This window comes from Arctopsyche grandis, chromosome 5 (genome assembly GCF_051622035.1).
Source record: "Arctopsyche grandis isolate Sample6627 chromosome 5, ASM5162203v2, whole genome shotgun sequence".
Lineage (NCBI taxonomy): Eukaryota > Metazoa > Arthropoda > Insecta > Trichoptera > Hydropsychidae > Arctopsyche > Arctopsyche grandis.
The window spans coordinates 12190066-12217260 of NC_135359.1; the positions used below are offsets into that span (position 1 = coordinate 12190066).

Sequence of the window (27195 nt, forward strand, 5' to 3'; positions counted from 1 at the left end):
AATACACATTGGAAAATTCCATTACCTGAATAATGGGACGGGATATCCCTGAGCCGGACAAAATAAAGCGAGTGGCAGTTGAGAATGACGTTCAATCCATGAGCGTTTTGTATCGCTGGGAAAAATTGGACCTTTGCCACCAACTGGTTCTAATAATTACCATAATAGAATTAGGAATAATAAAATTAATAATATGAGCGTTTCTATTATTTAATATACGAATAGTTATAACCAAGAATTAAATACGCATTAAAGAAAATAAAAACATAACACACATTTCCTTTGGTAAACCAACCTGAATAAAGGTACAGGAAATGCTTGGGCTTGACACAATAAAGCGAAATTTTGGCCTTGATTTCTCGTGATTCCAGAAAATTTCACATCAGTTGAAAAAGTTGGTGATTTTGATCCAACTGGTTCTGTTTCAAAATAATATGCATGCGTGAATTGCATGTAAATGCACATAAAGTATTTATATTAATCGCTAATTCTATCATCGGAATACATATATGTAACTTTAATGTTCATAGCATTTGCGAAAAAGAGTACATGCATATAATTGTTTTAATAAAAAAAAATTACCTAAATAATGGAACGGGGAAACCCTGAGCAGGACAAAGTAAGGCAAAATCTTGGTTTTCATTTCGTACAAACCATGCAAGCTTATTATCAGTTGAAAATGTTGGCGATTTAAAACCAATCGGTTCTGAAATAACATTTTTTTATAAATATGTATTATACCAGAAGATTTGTCGACTAACTGATAGTCATAATATAAACAATAAAAATAATTAGTGTGAAAAATATATTCGTTTTTAAATATCTTTTTAAAGAGGCAAGGAAGTTTATCTATTTTTAGGAAAAAGTCCCAAAAATGAATTGAATTTTAAAATTACCTGAATAATGGAACAGGATATGCTTGAGCCGGACATAAAAGTGCAAAGTCATGGTTTACATTCTTCACAAACCATGCCAATTTGAAGTCCGTGGCAAATGTTGGCGATTTAGAACCAACAGGCTCTAAATATAACAATAAAACATACCTTAATTTGTTTTCAATAAGACAACGATGAGGAGATTTCAAGACCTTCTATCATACATTTAATTTAATAAAATATTACTTTAAACATACAAACGCATACGTTTACCTGAATAGTGGTGTAGGATAAGCTTGAGCAGGACACAATAACGTTGTGGGAGAATAAATAGAACAATCGATTAAGTCGATAATCTTTGAAGCAATTTTAGGTGCAGTACTGCTGATAGGCTCTGCATATAAAATAAAGTAGGGAAGTTAAAAAAAAAATGTTTAAGCTACCTGAATGCTGGAACGGGATAGGCTTGTGATGGACAGAGTAAAGTTACATCACTGTTTAAAAAACTTTCAAAAGTTCGACTTTTGTCTCCACTGGGAAATTTTGGAGGAACACGACCAATTGGCTCTGAGAAAGACATTTTTTAAATAGGGACAAAAAATGGCAAAATTTACCTAACCATTGGCACTGGATACGCCTGCGCAGGACACAAAAGACTTATATTGTGGTATAATATCAAATCATAGGCATTGGTTTTGCTCACTGAAGAAAATTTCGGGGGCACTCTTCCAACGGGTTCTAAATAAATATTATTAAATTTAAACAATCGTTGAATGAGCATCAATGTACACATACATACAATATACATAATGATTTTAAATGTTTTATATTTAAATGATTAAAAAGCCTTTACATAAAACTTTTTATATTGAAATATATTATATTATATTATATTATTTATGCCTATCAATGGTCACCCGTAGTACAAGAAATATATGTACACATCGATCATAAATAATTGAAAATAAAATCCAAAGATAAATTCTATAAATATGGACCATAAAAAACAGTCAAAGAACGATTTTACAGAAATAATTATATTAACTTGGGATTAATAGCATAATTTTTACAAAAATCTAATAGACGCATTATTTCGATTTGATCAAAAAAAACACACATATATAATACAATTTAATATAATATATGTAACTCCTATTTTTAAGATACATAGCTCATAATAATAATTCATACATATACCTACATAATGTGTATTAACATACCTTTTAACCATAAACTTGTTGCCCGGTTGTATCGAGATTATTATAAATATAAAAAATACTTACCAATCAACGCATAGAACCAAAGTAAATGGAAATTTTACTATCGCTGATTTTCAATTATTTATGAAAATAAATTTTTTAAGCATATTTTTTTGACATTAATTTTGGTAACTGAACTGTACTGTGCAATAATAAACTTTCCATGTAACAGAGGTCAAGATTATAAAATAAATAATAATAAAATACATTTATGTATGTATATAAAAGTACCTAAAAAGTGGAGGTGGAAAAGCCTGTGCTGAACATAAAAGTGTAGAACTATCACCTTCAAAAGTTCGAAAAGCTCTACTCGTATCACCAGTTGGAAATTTGGGTGATACTTGACTAACTGGTTCTAAAATTAAATTTTATTGTTTTGGAAAGAGATTAGTTTGTAAGGTTTTATTTGTGGAAAAATTCTTGAGTCAAAATGTATGAAAAATAAATTAATATGTATGTTAATGTTGTATAAGTTTTGTTTTAATGTTGCCTAACCAATGTAAAAAATGGCCATTTAATAGAAAAGTTAAATAGGTTGACCATTACCTGAAAGCTGGTATGGGATAAGCTTGGGCAGGACACTGTATGCTCAAACTACTTTCTTTATGAATATCAAATCCACTAGTTTTTAAAATAGAAGCAAATTTCGGAGGTACTCTGCCAATTGGTTCTATTGAAACAATTTTATAGACCTTAATAATTATTTTTTTCATTTTTTACCTAAATGTTGGTATACGGTATACTTCATAAAATTGCAGTTAACACAAAATAAATAAATAACCCCCCCCCCCCCCATTAAAAAATAATTGTAATTGAGATGTTTTAAAAATATATAAGTATATAGGATAGAATAATTTTATAAGGCATTTTTATCAGTACCAGTCCATATATATTTTAAAAATAACACGCAATTATTATGTTAATTTAAAAAATAAAAATATTGCTCGACTATCTACCTGAATGCTGGTATGGGATAGGCTTGTGCGGGACATTGCAATGTAAAGGAATCATTTAGCTGAGTGTTAAACATCGTTCCTGTAAGGATTGATGCGAACTTCGGGGGAACTCTTCCAACTGGTTCTGTAGAGAAAGACATAAAAAACAGTTTGAAATGTGTTCTTTAATTTGATTGAAAAAGTACCCACCTATTAGTTGACATAAACGGAATGAAGATGTGCCATGATCCATAATTTTTACTATTATAACTAAGACTTACCGAGACATTGGCACTGGATATGCCTGTGCTGGGCACAACATTGTGATGCTATTACCAATGTCAGCACGAAATCCACTTGTAGTTAGAGAATTTGGAAATTTTGGTGAAACTCTTCCCACGGGTTCTGCGTTTAGAGAAAGCAATGTTCATTTCAGAAAAATTTATGTATAAATTGGCTTACCTTGTATACGGAAGATTTACAAACGAGTAGCAAAATCTTACCTGAATTTGTGTTTTTATTAGCTTTAAAGGTATGGGATATGCAAGGATGTGGAATTATTTTACTGAGAAGAAAGGATTGATTGCCTTTGTATGTTTAAATAACATTTTGTCCAAAGCCCAAAATTTTATCATTCTATTATGTGTCAACTTTGCAGGGTACCCTATCCCAACATTCAGGCAATGTTTATCAATTAGCAAATGTTTCTTAGGGTTGAAAATTAAAACGTATACATAGGTAATACTCACTTATTACTATTTTTTTTTTTAAATATAATAATGTATCAAAAAGTTTTAAAATATTTTCAAACCTATGAAAACAATTAAAATATTTACATACATACACACATACACACACTTGTGCTACTTTTGCATTTTAACACAATAATTATTTGAGAATTATTGAGATATATTTTGTATTCAAAAACAAAAACTTTATATTATAAATATTTTTAGCATCACAAAATTAAATATTTTATCGGTCTATGCTTTTAGTTTATTTATGCATATAATAGATAAAAATTCAATGTTAGAAAATTTTTAGTTTTGATTTTTAATTGAATTTTAGCACTAAAGGCTAGCCATAAAATATTAAGATTTTTTGAAAAAGATTTTATAATTCTAATTGCCAGGTGTAAGTTTAATCATGTTTTTCAATATACAGATGAATGTATGTGTGTATGAAGTAACATTAAATGAATTATATTTATAATTATAAGGGAATTGAAAAATGTAAATGTACTCATTTGTAGTATTAAAAAAATACATTTAATTCAAACAAATAAAAAAAATATTGTATAAAATCTTTATACAATATCTGCATCACTGTGAAAAATATTTTATTTTTATGACAAACCTGTATATAAATAAACTACCTTGTTTACATTTAAATTTTACTAAATTTCATCTGTAATAATTTAATTAATAAATGCGTAAAAAAATGGATAAACTCGTGACATTCGGTACGAGACATTTACATTTTTTCCCAATTCAGATTGAATGAAATACATATATGTAGTTCAAGTAAATTTATTAAATGAATCAATGACATAATTCAAGAACAAAATTATTTTTTATATTATTTATTGATTAATTTTCAGAATCATAAATTCATTTAATAAATACAGAAGCAAAATGATCATTTTGATTATAAAAATTAAAAATTTTACATAATAAGGCAAATTGAAGTATAAATATTTTATATTTTGTAATTGTTTGAAAGCCAGATATGAAAATCTCAAAATATACAGTAAAAAGTACATTAAACAATTAAAGCATCACGAAAAGAGAAAAAAAAATTATTAAGTAATTATTTTAAGAATTTTATTGTTATCGTTGATTGAATAATGATCAGTTTACTTCAAACTCAATATGTATATCAAATTATAAAATGCTTACCAGTGATAACGAGTCTTCCTTTGGTAGCGCTAAGTCTAGTTTCTCCAGTCAAACGATGACGGGTTCTGCATTGGTAAGATTTATAACCATCCTCAGGTCCTACATCTCTGATATGTAATTCTCCAGATGGGAGTACAAGATATTTGCCATCTAAATAACACAAATAAGAAATGTTATAATATGTAATTTTTTTACAATTCAATGTTAATCTAGAATAAGAAAACAAATTCAGGAGTCAATAGTAGCAAATAGCAAAATTTAACAAATATTATGAATTTAAAATAACTTTATAAGCTCAAAATTTATAAACTTTTAGTTTTAAAATACATACATATGTATGTATGACAAGGAAAATGAAAATCAATTTTGTAACTATAAACACACTCCTAAATATGTTTAAATCATTATTTTTAGTGAACTTCCAAGCAAATGATCATTAAAAGTACTCAATTTTTTAGATGATTTTAAGAATAAAAAATAAGCAATTAGTATTTTTTATATTAATCACTGATATTATGTGAATAATTTATAGTTTGTGATAAGTATAATTTGTGATTTTAAAACAATCTAAATTAATTTAGAGTTCACTCACTAAAATGATTATAATTTAAAATTACAATTTAAAGCGTATGTTTAAAGAAGCACTAAATATTATATTTATTTAATTAATTTCAAATAATTTTGTTATATTATATAGCTCATTGTGTGATTTTTATATGAAGTTAAGATAGACATTTTTAAAATGTTTTATAAAAATTGTTAGATATGTACTTCTAAAAACACATGCTTTGTATATATTATACATACATGTACAATGAAATCTCTTAGAAATATGTATGTAGGTATATGACGAATTGAGATGAAGTAAAAAACTACATATATCATGTAAACGTGATCAGTGATCTCGAGTTCGAATTTTCGCATGATCACAAAACTTCATCTACTGTTACTACGTACATATGTAGATAAAGTAACTAGGTACACGAGGAATATGATTAATATACACATATTCAAATCATACAAATTCAAATTTATAATTAATAAAAAATTAATTTGCAATCTACATAAAGTGTTTTTGAATTTGTGATTTTTACTCAACTAGACTTTGTATATTAATTTAATTATATTGAGAGATTCCATTATAAGCGTATGAAATAAAGAATATAATAGAGTAAATGAAAACTTTTAGTCAAAATCATGTATGTAGTAAATCTAATCAAATATTGCACGATATTCCATTAAAAAAATTAACTAAATAGTTTCAATTCCTCCATTATATGTGTATATTTAACTTTTAAAAAAATTAATAATATACATTCATATGTACGTACTAATTCCATTTCAACTTCATAAGAAAAGATGATAAAATAAAATGTTTTTATAAATTTACTATGCATTCAACTAGATACAATTTCATTATTATATTGTAAATATTTTCAGATAGATTCAAAAAGGTTCATTTAAAACATTTAAAAAGGTTCATGTTGTAGTAATTAATTCATTAAATAAAAAAACAGCATCAATATATTATGTAAGAAATAATTTATTTAATATTAATAATTGAAGTTAAAATGGGTTGAACATACATATGTATGTATGTGCATATACTTAAAGAGAGTACCGAATATATGTTAAATTTTTGGAATTTTCTTTCATGATACTAAAAAAATTTTAATGTAAAAAATAAACAAAATACTATAAATTTTTAGAAACGAAAACATTTGACGGCCTTCTTTAAATATATTATCATTAAATATAGCTTATAAATAAATGAAGAAGGATAATTAAGTGAAAGGTAAGCCGTGAAGCTCATGGAAACACAGGATATTAAATTATAATGGGTTAATGTAAAACAAAAAATAAGATGAATCCTAAAATCAAAACACCTAATATAAAATGTTTACAAATTTTGTGCCCACATTAATTTCAAATAATCAATAAAATCAAACAATGAATAGTCTCTAATTTTATTTTGTGGTGACGATTTGTTTTAAAAATGGCAAACAGCACTCAATCGATTAAGGAATGGAGAATTGTTACGAAAAGAAAAATATAGGTACTTCAGAACTGAGCGCATCTACCATTTGGATCAGATAAAAGTTCTGATGTTATTTCCTTCTTGTCGCCTTCCTCAAATATTAACCAGGACATAACTCCAACATAGTCAGCAACAAAACTCGGAATATGACATTTCAAGATGGCCGCATTACCACGTAACACATACTCTTCCATAATGCTCACTGCATAAGACTGGGCAACGACTGAAAACACATGATTCAGAACATAAAAAATGTACTCGCAAATTAAATCTGTTTTCGGTACGGTGGATATGGCTATCGAAAGCCCACTCATATATATAATAAATATATGATTGAAACACTAGATAATATAAACGGCAGTGTGGAGAAAAACATTGTCGCCAGCAGTCGGTTGTGAAATTCAACGTATTTGTGTTGTGAGGATTAGAGAAAAATGGATTCCAGGACGTAAAATAGGATTTGAAAGGATAGATAACATTGGTACAATACCATAAGCTGAATCATGTAAATATTCCCCTTTGTCTGTATCATGCCAAGAAGTAATTTCCACGTGATCGGAAACGAAAGATGGGATGTGGCATTTGAAAACAGCAGCATTTCCCTTTATAACGAACAGGTCATATACTTGTGGTTCGTAATACTGATTTACAGCTGAAAGGGATATATGAAGAAAAACTTAGTGCTTGTTGCGGTTAAAAATGAGTACATTCGGGGTATGAAAGTTAACCTAGTTTCTGCATCAAAGTTAATTCCTGTAAACGAAATGGATAAAATATGAGGAAGGACTATTGCAATGATGGTTGGAAGATTTTAAAAATTGATGTTGCATTTTTTACCATTATTAAGTGATTCATTTTCATCGGCAATAGAAGGCCTATAGGATGTACCATCATTCATGATCCATTCTAAAACCAGCACGTAATCGGCTACGAACGAGGGGATCAAACATTTAACAATGGCTGTATTTCCACGGAGTACATATTCATCAATAACTCGCGGTTCGTATGATTGATGTACGACTATAACAAATTTATAGTACACGAAAATACTATTATTTATTGCTCAGTATACAAGTTAAAATACTAAAAAAATAAAATCATATAGATTTTCTGAAATTATTGTAGCAAATTCGAAAAAATTAAATTGTGAACTGCAACAATATCAATTCCTGCAAATGAAATGGATAAAATATAAGGAAGGACTATAATAATGATGGTCGGAAAATTTTTAAAAACCACTTTTTAATTTTTACCATTACTGAATGAATCATTTTCATTGGAAAAAGAAGGTCTATAGGATTCACCATTATCCATGATCCATTCTAAAACTTGTACGTAATCGGCTACGAATGAAGGTATCAGACATTTAATAATAGCAGTGTTTCCACGGAGAACATACTCGATATCAATTACTCGCGGTTCATACGTTTGGTGTACAACTATAACAAATTTGAAGTAAACGAAAAAACTATTACTATACACATTAAAATACCATGGAAATAAAATCATATAGATTTTCAAAAATTGTGAAACTGGGATTGCAAATTCGAAAATGGGAAATGTACGGAGGAGTGAATAGCACGTGGATTCAAAATTATTGGAGACCTTATTTTAGTTACCATGATTGGAATCTGTAATATTGGGTAAAAATATTGCACCATCATTCGTATGCCAGCTAACGATATGTACAAAGTCGGCTACAAAAGAAGGCACTATGCACTTGAGTAGAGCTGTGTTTCCGCGCAGTACAAACTCATCATTGACACGAGCTTCGTAAAACTGATGTACGGCTAAATAAAAAACAAAAGTTAAAAGGGGATGTTTAATCAACCTAAAATAACCTGAGGATTGGGAGAAACTAATTGTTGGTTTGAGGCTGAAGTCCAATTTGTCGTTTACCATAATCGGAACCGGGATAGTAGGTGCCACCTTGGGAATCGCTCCACATTTCAACAGAGACAAAATCCGACACAAAACTGGGTACTTCACATTTCATTACGGCAGCGTTACCTCTGATTACATACTCGTTGTCTGCTTCGGCTTCGTAAGACTGAGCGACAACTAATTTAAACAAATGTGTCAACATTTTTGCATTTTCAAACCACAAAAACATGTACATACTTATATGACAAATACACAAGTATCAAAATTTGTGAACGTCGAAATATTTAATGGTTATCAAATGATCAGAAGCGCGGTTTGGGGAAAATAGTGGTAAGGATTTTGGAACGCTGATACTTGTATTGTTGAACAAGTTACCGTCATCCAACTGAGAATTTCTAGTATAGACTTCATTAGTATCTGAAATCCACGCTTCTACAATAACGAAATCGGCCACAAACGAAGGAATTTTACACTTCATAATAGCAGCATTTCCCCTGATGACATATTCATTTTCGGCTTCCGTAACGAAAACTTGTGATACAACTGCAAATATTGTACAATGCATTATTTTACAATTATGCTCATAGTATTTAGGAATCGCTGATGAGGGAAAAAAGTTTGGTACAGGATAAAGAATGGCCCTTTTTTATTGCTTAGTTTTCAGATGTTTTACCATAATCACTAGTGGCAGTCATGACATGTCCATTTTCATCAACCCATGAATCAACCTTGACAAAATCTGCTACAAACGACGGGATAGAACACTTCAACACAGCTGTGTTTCCTTTTATAACATATTCTTTTAATATTTCCGCTTCATAAAACTGGTTGACAACTGCGGGCACCAAATTTAAATAAAAAAATAAATACTAATCAAAACTGACATTAAATCAAACAAAAAAAAAAGGAATCCAGTAGAACTATAGGGAAATTTTAAGGAAAAAGATGATTATTTGCAGATAATTTTGCTATTTCTTTTACCAAAATTGTCTGAAGCAAGAAATTCTGATTCATCTGATCCAACCCAAGCCTCAACTTTCACAAAATCGGCTACAAATGATGGAATGTTACATTTGAGAACAGCTGTGTTTCCCCGAATAACGTATTCGGAGACCACTTCGGCTTCGTAGTACTGGTTGACAACTAAATAAATTTTGGGAATAATTACAATAAAATAAATTGTTTCTAAAACCACATGTGGATTTTCAGATGTGGATAGGAGAATTCAGGATGTTAAGCCTAGAAGTCAGAATGCTTTTTTTTTATATTTTGTACCAATTTCAATAGACGGTAAACTGGCTTCCATTGAGTAAGTATTACCAATATCATCTTGCCAAGATAACACCGATACAAAATCCGCAACAAATGAAGGTATGGAACATTTCAATATGGCTGCGTTTCCTCGGATGACATATTCATTGTTGACTTCTGCTGCATAGAATTGCTGAACGACTAGTAAAAGCGAAAACCAAATATTTACACAAAATATCACAACCATGTGTAGGATAAAATTGGACGTATGGATTATCGGGTGGTTCGGAAGGATTGAAGGACTTGTAGAACGTGTAACTGAATCTTTTCCTGACCATAGTTGTCACTAGGATAGATGTTATCGCCTTTGTCGGTGTGCCAAGATAAAACGGTTACAAAGTCAGCTACAAAAGATGGGACTTGACATTTTAGAACAGCACTATTCCCAGTAATTGCATACTCCTTGTTCACATCAGTATCATAGTTTTGCGACACAACTGTGATTTCCAATAAAAACATTAGTTCATCAAATTTTAAAAAAATAATACCTCTTCAAATAATAATGAACCTTAAATTAAGAGAAATATAACAAATTCAATCTTCCTAAGTCAATTAAAATATCTCGAAGAACTCATCTGAAAATGTAAGCTATGTACATATTATATATAAAACACACAATTAAAATTTTAAATAAGCGAACCATTGCTAAAAATTGGAAAATGGTACTGTACTTGAAAGTAATTTACATACAGAAATTCTATACAAGTAAATAAATTAAATATCCTAAAAATAATAATAGAATGATGATAAATAATATTGTATTTTTTAAGCAAATTCGAATTGCTTTATCTGTTATTTTCAATTGTTTCTTTAAATGATATTTGGATTGTAGTTATATACAAATACTTAATAGCATCCAAAGTATCTTATAATTGTAAAAACAAGAATATAATTTTTTAATTGTATAATTTGATAAGACTAACAGTGTGAAACTTTAAAATACAATACATTATTTACGCATTAATCTATACATAAGTACATGTATAGCAAGTAAAATTGAACCGGTGGGTTTGGTTTCACTAATTCTCGTTTAATGAACTCTTTGTTTCTATACTTGAATATAATTTGTCATCAATTTTGAAGAAGATTAATAATTTTACATGCATATGTATGTTATGAAACCAAAATTTTTTAAATTGAAAATTCTAGGATAATAATATTGTATTTAAAATAATCAATTTGCATTTAATACATATTGAATTTAAAGTTGAGATAAGTCGGAAAGAAGTAGAGATATTGGAATATGTTTCTGGAATAATTACTATGGTGATCCTAGTACCATTTCGACGTGACAAGTATAGAAATGAAAAGTTCATTTAACGAGAATTGATGTTTCGCAGTGGACCCCAAATGAACATGTATTAAAAATAAATTGTAGTCTGGATTTTTTTTATTTTTGAACACTTAAGCAACCAAAAGATTGACGATCGTATTTTAAATCGAAAAAAATAATAAACAAAGTTTATTTCATAGTGAAAAGCTAAAGCTAAGTTTAGCTTTTATTAATTTATTAAAAAAGCTTAAAATTATGTATACGCCATCGATATATTTAATCAACTATTGGATTATATAGTTAAGTATTTTATATTGGAAGTATGCGTACTACTTTTTTTAAGAATTTAATTCTATATTTGAAGTAAAAAAAATCCATCCTGGAAAAACATTGAATGACAATCGAATAATAAGCTTTATGCTTAAATCAGTTTAAAAAAAAATGAGGATTCTCACCAGCTCTGACGTTAACATCCTTTGAGTGAATAGATCCTACTGAATTACGGGCGAGACAAATGTATACTTGAGCGTGAACTTCTTGACGGTAATCCTCAGCACGGAAAGGAGGAAAAACCAAATTGCCATTAGGTAGAACCTGAATAAAATTAATTAGTCTATCAATTTGTATACTAATCAATATAATATACACTCAACAAAACATTGAACGTATTTGATACCTGTCTAAGGCCAGGAACATCTCCAACAGCAGTACCGTCAGCTCGTACCCAAATAAGATCAGGAGCAGGTGAACCTCTTGCGCGACATTCGACGATAGCACCAGTTGTATTGGAGAAATCAATTCGGTTTGGGGGTTCCTTCACAAAAATCGGTCCAACGGTATCATCTTCAGCAGCCACTGAAAACAAAAAATAAATACTATGTACTTCTGGTTTTTCCACATGCACATCAAACATATACATTTACTACGTAGCCTTGATCCATATATTTCAAATGTAAACAAAATTTTCGACACGGCTAATTCTAAAATCCCACGCATCCTTAATACATGGGTGGGTTACAAAACACGTTGAATTCTCATTGAATTTATTAAAACGGGATTTTGCTAGTTATGCGGCCAATCCGATTGGTCAAATGAGTTTGTTAGATCAGACGCTTTTTTTCCCTCGATGACTAACAAAAATGAAGAAAAAAAAGAAACTGTCTTTATATTTTTTCATGCTTAAAAAGGTAGTGCAACCATGTGTGTGAATAGAATGAACTTCAGAGAAGCCAATAGTCATTCCATGCACGTAAATGCAAAGTAAGTTGTAACTAAACGCAAACGCGAGACCAGAATTTTTGTGTTATCAGATACGCAGGCTCGAGTAGCCTTAAAACATATGGATATATAAACATAAAACCTAATATTATGTTACAGAAGAAAGTTCTTTAAAGTAGATATACATTTATTACAATGGTTCTGGTATCCAACATCTACCGACTTATGATTTTATCAAAACATTTCTTTTGAAAAGATAAACTTGAAAACTTAAACGAATGCTAATGAGAGCGTGGTCTGTGGTATATGTAATACGTTGAATGCAACGTTGTTTTGTTGCACAATACTCGTAGTGTAGTAGGACGATGTTTTATCAACTTAAATACATAAACACAAAGCGAGAATGGTTTATAGTTCTAGATATGATATAATATGGAGATGAGATTAATGTAGTGTAGTGTAGCTCAAAATTCTACCCACTGATTCACAACTAAGGGGGGGGAGGGAGATAAGAAGTTAAATCAGGTAAATAAATAAATAGATAAATCAGGTGTACCCTATCTTAGTACAGGCAAAACTATGAAAATACGTTTGCTTGAAATAGCAGAAAATAATCAAAAGAGAATATGTATGGGTGAGAATAGAACGAGTAAAAAGATTTAAAAAAAAATCGACAGAAGAATCGGTAGAGAATTGACAAAAGGATATGCTCTGTACTAAAATAATATGTAAGAGGATGCTGAAGAAAGTAAGCAGTGAAGGGGACCAATTGAACGGATGCACACAAGAAAGTGTTTAAAATAATAAAGAGAATTTGAAACGTTTCATTCCAGCGCAGTAGATGGTAATAGTCTGACGATGTTTTCTGAAATATCTAATCATATTAGCCGGATGGATAAAGTGGATAGAGTGAAGAGATTGAAATGAACGAAAGGTGGACAAAATAAGTGCTAGAATGGTATCCGAGAGAATGCAAAAGGGTAAAAGGAAGACCGCAGGGAAGATGGGTAGATGAAATTAGGAAAATGTGTGAGGTGAGATGGATGAGGGTTGCGCAAAACAGAGACGAGTGGAAGAGTGTTGGAGAGGTCTTCATTCTTGAGTGGATGGTGAATGGTTGTAGATGATGATTAACCCGATGGAGGCTTTTCTAATATATGTACCTATACTACATTCGTCCATTTAATTTCACACAGTTTTCTCATTTTGACCTATGGTATTCGCTCTTTTCCGGCATTGTCTTGGGTACCATTCAAGTTGCATAGATTGATCATCCGATAAAAAATACACGAAACAATAACAGTTCCAAAAATGGGTCCTATACAAAACCCATCGCACGAAAAACATAAACGCTGTCCATAAAAAATATTATAATGCATTCATTTTAACAGCGTATAATAATTCAACACAGAACATAAAAAGTGATACGATCATCGAGACACGCATTTTTGAGACATCTGTTTAAAATGTGTTCGGAATACTAGTGTAACCGTTTTCTTCGTGAGTTTCAAAGCTAAAGTTTTTGAGAACCTTCTTAAAAATGTATTTTGAGAATGGTTGTAGTAAATATATGGTATGTGGGTGTCTGTCAAACCCGAAGTTTGGTGGGGTGAGCCGGTAAGCAGTAGCACCTGTACGAGGACAGATGCTGCCAGCGAGCCTTGCTATTGGTCCAGATCTGCTTCACCTCGAACTCGCCAAACTTTTGGGATGGCAGTTAAGAATCCGTTAATTTGCAAAAACAACGGACTGGATATTTTCTTTTGACATTGAACGTCAATTTTTTATGCAGATTTATATAATACCAATCTGATACAATGAATAACTGGTTTCGCAGTTTTTTTTTGGACAGATAAATATTCAGTGAAGTGAGAAGCGCTCAGAAATTTCAATTTAACACATGAACGTTTGGTTATCTCATTAAGTTTCGGAACACGCACGTGTCACGATTGGAAGACGGGAAGTCGTGGCAGCTTAAGGAAGTGCGATGATTACGATACATGGTAGAACGATTGACAACAATGGCCCCGAAGGACAAAAATATAGACACGAGAGCTGTAGTCCTTAGTTAGCGAGTAATTAGGCAGAAATGATTCACTTGGAACAAGACCCGAAAAATGTTGTGTGCACTGAATCAAATCTGTTCAAAGTTTCAAGGTAAGCACAATCAAAACGGCAGATGGCGAATGGAAGTGGAACTCGAGGACTGCAGGTACACAAACGAGAAAAAAATGCGCCAGGTGTTAGCGTATAGCAGATAATAGGATCCTCTAAATCTTGATGCACTACGATGCTGTGTGTAAAGAAAGGACTCGCACACACTTGAATGATGCGGTTAATTCATGCATACGTGAAAAGCATTGTACATTGTGTACGTAGTGAGGTATGCGAGTTCAAAAGAATCTATCTATACGAGTACCTCATACCAGTTGGAATCCAACTGTAGGATGGTTACTTTTACTCAACAATGACTTTGTACGTCTCACATCAAACGTGGACGAATGTTTGCAATGTGAAGACAGTGGTGAAACTTTTTAATGTGTGTAAAGTATTATAATAGTCTAACCGTTGTCTTCATCATAGTTACTCATTTCATTGAATGACTCCAATTAACTTTAAAAACCCACTCTAGGTTTGTTCGCCTTCTTCTATGTACATCTTCTTGGGTACCATCGAACAATTTCTTGGTTCATCTGCCGTCTTTTTAACTAACCTTTCCCTAAATACATATGTATGTTAATATGTTTCACCTATTTCTCTTCAATAATTTTTTATTGTTCCAAATATATAGGTACATACTTGAAAGCTTTGGCGCCCCCTAACAATAAGGCCCTTTTTATTAAATTATATCTACATACATATGTACATAGTTGTTACTTATAAGTAGATATATCGAATGTCCACATCTTTTCAAACACAAATATAAATTTTCCAAACATATTCGTATTACTTCCGTTTGGTTTGATGTATGTACATATGTACGTAGTATTTTTGGGATCGAAAAAAAGTACATACATATCCATACATACATATGTAAGTACGTCATCACTAGAAAAAATTCTTTGATGGAAGGCTTTTTAATTCGCATATTACAAGTGCAAACTACGCTATTCGATTATCTAAAAATACTATTTATAGAATTTATGGCACATTCTTCAACTATTTTTAGAAATAAATACACAAATCTTATTATTCTTAATTTCGTAGTATGTACATACATATGTATATCATGATCATCATCATTTACAGGCATTCACCATCCAATGCTGGATGAAGGCCTCTCCAACACGCTTCCATTCATCTCTGTTTTGTGCAAATCTCATCCATGTCACCCCACACATTTTCCCAATTTCGTCTACCCATCTGCCTTTCCCCCTTTGGGCCGGGACGCAACGTGCAACTTGCGAGCGACTTAGTTGAGGGCGACCAGACCAATGCATGCAGGTAGATGGGACATGCCACACCCGTCAACTTGCTTGTCGCACACATTTCCATACATTTTTACGTGTCGCGCAACTAGTCGGCCGACAAAGTTGCACGGTGCGGCCCGGCCTTTTTACATTCTCTCGGGTACCACTCTAACACTTTTCGTCCATTCATCTAGCTACGTGACCCGCCCCGCATATATCCATTTTAATCTTTTTACTCTCTCCACTATATCCACTACCCTTGTCTCAACCGTATTACATTTTATCTCCTCGTTATGCCGAGCATACAGCGTTCCATATTTCATTAAATATGTATGTGCATAATTGATAGAAAAAATCCTTTCTTGCAATTTGTCCTAGCTATCAATAATTGATCCGTTATATTTGAAAGTGGCATAAGTCCATTTTTCTTCATTTCGAGAAATATTTCGCTAAATATTAAATATAATATAACATTTTGCGTTTAACAATATTTAAAAATATCGGTGGCTTGTAATACGTTTATTATGCTTTTCTGAGATTCTGGAAATATCGAATTAAAATAAATGATAACAATTTGTGAATTAAGTCAAACAGAAACAGTGTTTTTGGTACTGAAAATTGGACTTCCGCCACTTTTTACATATTACCATGTTTTATGAATTATAGGGGGAAGAAATTAAAAATTGATTCATAGCAGTAACTGTTGAAATAGTGATACAATGTTAAAGGACATGATATTTCAATTAATTCAAATTAATTATGTATATTCTTCCTGATTATAGACAAGATTTGATATCCATTTACAAGATTTCACAATCAAAAATTAATATGAAAGTTAGAAAGAAATTAAAGAGAAATATAAACAATTGAATTTAAATAAATAAACAATATTTTGCTATTGATGATATGTATGTATATAAAATGAAAACTGCTTCTAGAATTTGTTGTGTGAAATTATGCTAGACTGAAACTAGACTAGGATATTCATAGCAACTAAACAGATTTATGCAAATGAGAATATTTACATACATAATTATTTGTCTATTCTCAATACTTAAAAGTTGTTTCCGATAAATTATGTATGTATCCTGTCCTTACACGGAACAAAAAAGTAATTATACGACTTTTTCCTTAAAAATTTTACATTAAATTACTGATTATTCAAAAGAAAATACTCAACAATTATATCGTTAAATCACACATTTTGTATACAGCCATTGATAACATATTAACAAATCTTTTCATTCACACAAACCGCAGGAAAATAACGAAATCAATCCTAAAAGCAACACTCAAAGTAGACAGTAACAATTTCACAATCTAACGTCGATTGTACAATTTTGTAAATAATTGCACAATTTTGAACGCATAATTCGAATTGAAACTCTTAGTAAAATTAAACATATTAGTGAGTTGCATAGTTGATGAATGATATTACCGATCGGTGAGACGTGAATTTACATTCATACAGAATATATTCTTCAACACACCGATGTGTCGTAACCTTTAAATGTTGTATAAAATAACGGTTATTTCGCAGATGATATCACTTTTTCTTTTATGTATATTTTAATGAAGCACATGCGATCGTCGAGTCTTATTTTCACACATGTACTAATATAAATGCGTTCAATTAAACACATTTGCCATGTGGATAGTCTGACGTTTTCATTACTGAACTATCTGATAAAGAGCGATTCTCAACTGGTCCATTAATAAACACTTTTTAAAATATTTATTTTATAGATACAGCCCAATACTATACATACTATACATATGTACATGTATATAAATGTCACAATGAAATTATAATTTCATTGACGTTTTAGTGAAATCATAACCAGTCATAGTTCATAAAATGTATAGTTCAGTGAAATCCTATCCAATAACATTTTCACTGGCTCCTATCAGTGAAATAGTGCGTCGCCGATACGAATCACCCCACCCCACGTCACAACCCCGCACCTGTCCATTCCCTCTCTTCTCATGTTCCACGATCAGTTTCGATTTGGCTTTTTTTAATGCCGCAAGTGTGGGACTGGATGCGGAGGCAAACAGATCTTAATACCTTAGCAGCCAACACTTATTTATTTAAGGTTAGGTTAGGTTAGGTTAAGTTAGGGTTGGTTTTATTTATTTAAGATTAGGTTGTTAGGGTTGGTAGTTGCAATTCGAATTCGTACGCTGTAATTCGAATTACAAATTAACGAATCACAAATACATTGAGAAGTGAATTTTTAATTCTATTGTTATATCAGTGAAATTATAATTTCAGCGACAAAAACAGTTTCACTGTGACAAATATACAAAAAATGATAAAAAGAAAATTTCCGCTTCAATGATTCAAAATATCAAAAAAATGTTTTTAATCGTCAATAAAGAAAAGCTATGGTTTAATCTTCAGTAAAGAAAAACTATGGTTTAATCTTAATAAGTAAAAGTAAAAAATCTTCAGGCCAGTGTTTACTTAAATATTTTTTTTCAAATCCAACGATCAAATTAAAGTTACATATGTACATATGTAACTTTATTCATATGTACATATGTACATATTCGCTTCCAAACATCATTCAATCTTTTTTATTCGTGTTAGTCTGTCACAGGAATAATTTCCTTATGAACGAAATATTATTTAGAAATATGTAGCACGCAACTATGTATGCTATTTTTTCATATAAATATTTTAATGCTATTTCGCTCTTACAAACATACTAATGTATTTCTGTCGTGCGATTTAGAATGCTATCTCTTTCTTATATAAAATCATCATCCGTTAGGGTTAGTCACTTCCATTCCCTACAGTCGATACAAAAGTGGCATAATGTAGTTTCTGAGAAAAATTCCCGATACACTGGAAAAAACCACATGGAAATCGGTTGTGCCGGTTCAATGGTATTTGAAAGATTAGACACAAGGCAGACACTTTTTTATATTGATTTGACAACTATTTAATTCTTACAGCAGTACCAGAACTGGATATGCAAAATTAATGACGTATGCCACTGCAAATAATTCAATTCGGACTATGAACTTGCAATAAAACAATACTATCTTGAGACAAATTAAAAAAAAGTCTCATCTGCAAAATCAGTTGTCATCAATCACTGTTAACATGGCAATTAACTTGTGGTTTTTTTTGTATTCAAGCTGTAATTTAGTGCTAGTATAATATTTAGACTGATACATTTAACACAAAACAATAGGATGCTTCAAAAATTAGCAATAAAGATTCGCCTAGTTGATTGGTCGATCGTTTCGCCATTATAACCAGTATTGATGGAATTAACGTCAATGAAATGATATCAGAGTCTTAATATAGATGTGAATGTCGAACAAACTGCATTAGCGCATTGAAAAATAAAGATAATACAAATATCTTGACATAATATATGGACGACGCTTTCATGTTGACACCATACGCCATGCAACAAACAGGTCAAATTTGATAATGGTAACTGAAATCGATTGTTGTTATTTTTTTTGGATTCAACACGTTAAAAAAAGAATAAGGAAGTTAACATGGGACAACACCTAGTAATATAATAATTGTAGTCGAGTGCACTGGACTGTCACGTAAAACAGAACCAACACCATGGCCAAACGGTCAATTGGGGTCCCCAACAACACGCATTGTCAATTTGGGTTCATGTTTCCCAAACATTACTATAAATTCAGTCAGCAACCATTTCCATTACGTTCGAAAAAGTTCGCTGGGAACTGCAATATATTTCAAGATAGAATTAAAACAAACGGTTAGTCGATATTCCAGATGTATTGATATCTATTTCTTTTCTTGGCCGATGTTCAAAGTTGAATTTGTATTTTTATTGTTTCACTGTCAGTTTTTGCCCAGCTTGATTCCGTTATGTTCTTTTAGAGAGGCATTTCCTTACTGTCTACAGCTTTGTGGTGAATAATATACAGAATGGACTGAAGTATTTGAACAAAACGTTTTTACAATATCTTTTGCTAAATCGTTAGATTTGTCTAGAAGTGGTTCCATTCACGAAGCCCCCCCCCCCCCCCCTTCCTACTCCAAGAAAAAGATGCGCAAATTAATATCATATACTGATGGTTGCTTTAGCGCACATTTTTAAGGAGAGGGGGGGTGGGCTTTCGTAAATGAAACGACCTACTACAGTATTTTGATTTTTAAATGCTTTTTATTATTACGAAATTATGTTCACAATACATCTTATATCTATTTTAATAGCTACTGATCTACTGATCATTTTCTATTTTACAATTTTAATTTAATTTGGTTAGTAATTACAGTATTATATTATTCTAATGTTAATCTAAAGCATAATAGGAAAAAGAGCTCAAAAACCTATTTACAATCCTTACCTACTACAGTATAATTTAGTGATTTATATAGAAAAATAAACTAAAATGAATGAAAAGTATTTTAAAATATACACATTTGCATCTGAAAATGCACTTTACATACATACATATATACATTCTGTCTTATCAAAGTAGCTTTGAGAAACTAGCGGAGAAATATGTTTCCTTAGATATTTCACTACAAAGCGTCAATCAAAATCAACTTTGTATGCAATTAAGAAAAAATACAAAATAAAAACTAATACACAGTATAAATATATTTCATGTGGTAAAAGTGAAAGAATCACGTATTTTAAATCCAAATTCTGATTATTTTTCGTGAATTTTTATTATGAACACGCAAAATATGACACATGCATACAACTATATATGTTATATACACCAGGGCTGTGGAATCGGTTCAAAATTTTCCGATTCTGACCCCGACTTTATTTTATGATTCGACTTCGATTCCGACTCCAACTTGAGCGATTTTAGTAAGGTCGACTTTTCTTACCAACATATAAAATTATACATAAGTAACTAGTGGTTTTACCCGGCTTTTTTCGGTATTTGTAATATTAACAGCTTAAACATGGCAAAACATTTTTATTAAATTTATTTGAATCGAAAAAAAAATATTTAACGATTACGATGTCGTCGTCATAGAAACTTTAATTTGTTTTCGATGCCCCCAACAAACCTTACAAAGTCTCTTTAGAAATTGTATACTAGATTAAAAGGGATTTTCAAAATGTAAAAAATTAAAGGAATTAAAAAAATCAATATAAATTGACACGTTATCCGATTTATTGAATTATTGATAATGAAACGGGTATAAATATAAAATAAGTACATTGATAGTATATGAATTTCAGAATAATAATTCACAAATAAATCAATGAGAAAAAAAAGAGTAGGAGACGGAGGAAACAATCGGTTTTGGCCACAACACATCACAATACGTACAATTCAATGATTTTATTTATAACTAGTGTTGTGTCCGATGAAATATCATCGCATAGTTTATGGCATATTAAGTTATTAAATTTAAAAAAAATAAATATGTCGGTCTTGTGTTCGATCCGCACGCGATCGAATTTTTTCAAATACCTTTTAAATATATTTAATTTAATGTTTATATAATTGTTTAATATGAAAAAAAAATGGTAAAAACTACTTACCTACCTATACATATAAACAATATAAAAAATAAATTAATTAATTAATTAAATAAATTTTCAATAGATGGCAGTAAATGCTCAGAGACTTAGCGCTGTCTATAAGTTTAGAGGAAACATTGGTAGCAAACACTATATATAGGAGATTTTTTCTTTTGTTATTATATTCGTACGTTTTATTGGCAATGTTAATTTTAAACATATACATATGTAGAAAAAATGTGGCATATAGAAAAAATGTGTATCCCGTTATCGGTCACTGTCAAGCAAGGATAAATACTACCATACAATTTTATCGACATACCTAGGTCGAATGTGTTGTTTTGAAAGGACTATCCCATGCACGCGTCCCATGACCGCCACATTTTTTCTATGTTTAAAACTATCTAAAAAACACCACATGCCACATTCACTGCTGTCTGATTTCACCCTTATAGTACGGCGAGTGTTATCTTACACAGACACACAGAATACCGATATTATATATAATATATATACATACATATGATGTAATTTAATTTTACAAAGAAATCATTAAATTAACTAGTGGAGTTACTTCAATAAAATTGGAGACTTAAACTAAATAAAATAATAAATAATAAGAGGCTTGTAATAATCGTAAGTGAAACAAAAAGAAGTTTGTAAAAAGGAGTCGGAGTCGGTTGATTTGTTATTACTAGACACCGGATAGTCACAGTGCTATCCATTGTTCCATTGTTGTAAATCCTTTGTAAAAAATGGTTCGGCAAACCTTTAACAATGCATTTACAACCTTTGAACAATACGCAGCACTTTCTGGGTCCGGTGTCTAGTTATTACCACTCCGACTTCGCTTGAAATGCTCTGACTCCACAGCCCTGATATATACATACATAAATATGTAGACAAGTAATTTTTTTGTGTGCATGTGTTGGGTAAAATGTTAAAGTTTGCGGTTACAATATATAAATACTGATGACATTTAATGGTTTGCTAAACACAATCGTAGTGATAACTAACTCTTCTTAATAACTAACGTTGCTTTAAAAATTTAAAGCAAAAATGTCACATTCATTAAATAGCTAACCACATTTGTTGCTCTTATATTCTACAACGAATAACATACATATGTACATCAATGTCTGTACTTATAAAAAGATTAGAAACTGTGTGTATAGTGAACATCGTCGATCCCATAAAAATTCCTCGGAAGGAACTTGCATATATTTATAGCAAAAGGAAATATTTTTTGTTTACTTTATAATCATTCTCGTGAAACGAATGCATAATTGCATTCTGCAACAATAGAAATAATAAACATAATTTTCATTTTGTTCTATATATGGCTTTGACCATATTTGTACACGGCATAGAAGAACGTGGGTTTGTTGTCAATTAAAATGAACTAACGTAGCTTTTAAAATGTAATAAAAAAAATTTGCTAGATTCAACCACAAACAGTTGGATGTACTTGTACATGTGTAAATACAAAATTTTGCAAAAAGGATCTACCCCACACAATAATAATAAACAACAGCGTACCTTGTTGATGTGCATTGTTAAGCAATGATAGGCAACTAAGTACATACTTATCATACATACGAGTTGGCTATCATTAATAAGTGTACATTAATTTACGATACAAAAAAGAATATGCACTAAATTGATTAATAATTTTTATTAAGTACTGTAATATATTTACCAACCATACATAAATATATAGATAATATTGTTTTCGTTAATTTTTATTTACATAAACATTGGCAACCGTCATTTTTATCAATGTTGATTAGGACAATGTAAAAGTGCCATTTTTACTTAACATAAGATACCATTAATGTGTAATTCTAATTCTAAATAAAACTAGATTAAAAATTAACAGTGCGTGGATAGTGAATATATTATTACAAATTAAATATTTTTTATTAATTATAACGGTCTCAGTTTCGACACTTCGAAATTTGATATTAAATTACATACAAATGTTCGGCTCTACTTTTAACTGGACTATCAAAGTACACCTACACTTCAAACAGCCATATTTGACATATCAAGGTCAATAATTGTATACAATTTCTTTTCTAATTTTTGTAGAAGTAATTTGGGAAGTGGAAGTGGCTCTGGTCAGATGGGTTAGCCGATTCTTCCAGCCGCCATCAGTCTAAATTTAGACGAATTCCCTCTTTCGTTTCCCCTCTTTGTGGCTAAGAATGCTGGTGATCTCCTGCAGAGCCATAACAATTTCCCAATAAAATATGTTTGGAATAAAAACAAACACAACTAAGTCTTTCCCATCACCAAAAATGTGATTAATAAAGCAGGAATTGCTCCCAATACTTTTTATCACATAGTTCAGTGTGAAGTTCTAACCTCCTTTTAAAATTCTTAAACAGCCTTACAAGAATGTTTTTTTTATAATTTATTTATTTATTACCGGTGAATCTTGAGACGCTGAATAATTCAAGATTTGCAAGCGAAAAAGGGGAGGGAAAGCCAATTTTGCAGGAACTGTTTCAGAGGAAACTCTGATAGGAAACGATCGACCTGGAGTCACAAACCAAGGTGACCAGTGGGACTCGATAACCTAGCAGCAACCAGTGGGACTTGAACATAGCGAGATATGCTAACCACTAGTCCAAATTTAATTTAAAATGCCCTTCATATTCAATAAATCCCCGGCTTCTCGAAGCAATATGCAGTAATTTATGACTAATGAAAATATTGCACCATTTGGAATAAGTACCGAAGGGAAAGCAGTTGTTTTATTCTTTAGAATAAACACGAATGAAGACATCTTCAAATTAGTGTGACAAGATCAATGACTTGGTAAAAGCAATAAATTCAAGTCAATCTTCAAAGGCGAGTGTCAACTATTACGACTTGTTCTATTAACCGGACGCAGAGTGTTAAATGTTGCGATAAAAAAGAATAGGCATGATTTGAAATGGAAAAAAAAATATTTTTAACGACTTCACTACGGAAGTTTAATATATGCAGTTTGGATATGGGTATGTAATTCAACCGGCGCATAACTATGTATGTGCAAAAACGTTTAAACGTTGAAATTTCATGAAATATTTTATATATTTTATTTAGCATTGAACATCGGCAGTTGATGAGTTGAATTCCCCACATGGCGTAGTTGAATTGGTTCAAATTGAAGATCACCCACCACCCAGCCATTTCCTGCACTCAGAACTGTTGGGTCACACAAGTCACCGATTGTGAACGACTAAACGCACTGGCCCTTTTCACCTCGATTCATCACGCTGGTCATTCACAATTTAAATGACAAGAAACTATCATCGTAAGCTTGGTAGTTTCATTCTTTATTATTTTTACGTAATAACTCAAATAAACCGCTAGGATTTCATAAGTTTGCTCCAAACTTTTGTGGAGTCGTTAAAGAAAACACGACTTGGTCATAATATACATAAATACATATGTACTTGAAACTAATACAATGGCATAACGGATTTATCAAATACCAAATCTCTCCTCAATTAACCAGCAGAATAGACTAGTGGTTAGCATATAATGTTTTGGTGGTTTCTGCTGGCCAGACCTTGGATTTGTGACTCCAGGTCGATCACTTACTATCAAAGTTTGCCAATTTATCTGATTTGCATTGAAAAAGTTCCAACAAATTGGCAACCTTACCCATTTTCTCGCAAAATCTAGAATTTCAGCAATATCGAATTTCGCTGAATTGTTTAAAATGCTGCAAATTTACAAATTTGATCATAGATCTCTTTGAATATTAATTGATAAGTATTTATGTACTTTGTATAATACTGATAATATTATATTTGTATCAAATGTACAATGTTTCTGGCCAGGAAGATGCATTACGGTTACCTGTTAGGCCTCCTGGTATAAATTAAATATAAAATAAATAAAAAAAATTTGACCCAAACATGGGTCAAATTTTAGACAAAGATTTCAAATTGTTTCAGATATGAATACATTGGGTATTGGCGAGTCACTCTTTGTTAGTAGAATAATTCAATATTCATGAATATTAATCAAAAAAATCGATTGAAACGCGAAATCGAAGTCGGAGTCGTTCAATTCTTAATGAATCCGAATTCGACTCCATAGTTCTGATTCCAAGTACGTAAAAGTTATGGGGAAGTTTGAGACGTGAAAATGATTTCAAGTTCAATCTCGTGGCGTATTGCTCAATTTAAAAATACCGGTATATCGTTTATTTGTAAAGCTTTACTAGACTGTTATGTTCTTAACTTGTGGACGACGGTTGATGTTCGAACATATATTTTTAATTTGAACCGTACTTATGAACCCCCGGTATTTCAATGTATATTGCATGTGCCACATGCAATGCATGTGTATATTTTACGTGATTTATGTGGTGCAATTCTAATGGCCTTATTTGACCAAGCGTGATTCTAATAGCCTTATATATTAAGAGGAATTGAGCAAAACTTGAAAAGATTTCTCCACCATGAGAAAAATCTAGAGGCGTCGTTTCAGTTTCATCACATTACTTTTGATTTGATTTTTAATTCAATTTTTGTATATTTTGATTTACATTACAATTCAACGGACAGTTACTAACAATTGTATATATAAATACCTACGAAGTTTTCTTAGAAAAAATGTTGTTTGCCGACTTGCGCACATTCTTTAGTTGCGACATGTCAATTTCAAGCACGTCAATTTTCGTCAACTTCAGGCTTGCTTACTGAAACATATTTTTCTTCGTAACAACTAAGATAGGTTGTTTTCGAATTAGCCAAAATGTCGAATTTTCATAATACTGTTTAAGGTAAGAGTACACTCAAAAGTGCGGTACGGGACGCGTACGTGGACTTCAGCGGTGAAAGCAGTATCTTTATGTCATTATTAATTCGTACGATCTTATTATTTCGACAAGTTTCTTCCATGTACATTTCTTCAAATATGGGAATCGATCTTATCGATCACTGTCAAATCTATGTCAATACAAGGAAAAAATATCACCGAAAACACTCCAAGGGATGAGGCTTATGAAGATACACGGCGGTACAGATTTGACGTACTGGAATATGGCTTTATTTTTTTTTGAAAATATTAACACTTTCCTCACTGTGCTAAAAAAATCCGCTAGCCAAAGTGTTGGCCTCTAAACAGCCAGTTAAAAATGTGTGAGTTTAAGTTTAAATAATGCAAAATCTGTCAGTTTAATTATTTTAATTAGCTATAAAAATAATTTTATCAAGTATTAAATTAATATACAATAAGTGCAAGAAATGAAAAAAAAATGACATCAGAGCCGTCATTCCAAGGCGGATATCATTCTTACACTGACCGTTGAACGCGGCGCGTACTGAATTCCACCTGTGAGGCGCGTGTACAAGGGGCTTCCCGTGAAAATTATTATTTCTATAGATATTGATCCATATTTTTACTTCGCAATGGCGTAATTTGAATCATAAAGGTTTTGGTGAGGAAAATTAAAATATAAAAACCCTGCATTCAATATATTTGAAGAAATAAAATAAAATATAAGTCCTGGTCACTCACTATCCATCACAGTACGGCAAGTGTTAACTAACTAAAAAAACACGTCCCGCATGCCTCTCTGTGAACTTTCGCATTTACACAT

At 31.1% G+C, this 27195-nt stretch overlaps 1 protein-coding gene across 1 annotated transcript in view; it reads right to left on the reverse strand.

The window, feature by feature from the left end:
* The window catches only part of Dscam1 (Down syndrome cell adhesion molecule 1), a 79837-nt gene that overhangs the window by 47441 nt on the left and 5201 nt on the right, over window positions 1-27195 (reverse strand). Inside the window, exons 3-6 of the mRNA XM_077430418.1 lie at window positions 12150-12328; window positions 11929-12067; window positions 7049-7228; window positions 4968-5117 (exon numbers count right to left, since the gene is read on the reverse strand). Of these exons, the coding sequence (XP_077286544.1) occupies window positions 4968-5117; window positions 7049-7228; window positions 11929-12067; window positions 12150-12328 (648 nt within the window). The remainder of the gene's footprint in view (window positions 1-4967; window positions 5118-7048; window positions 7229-11928; window positions 12068-12149; window positions 12329-27195) is intronic.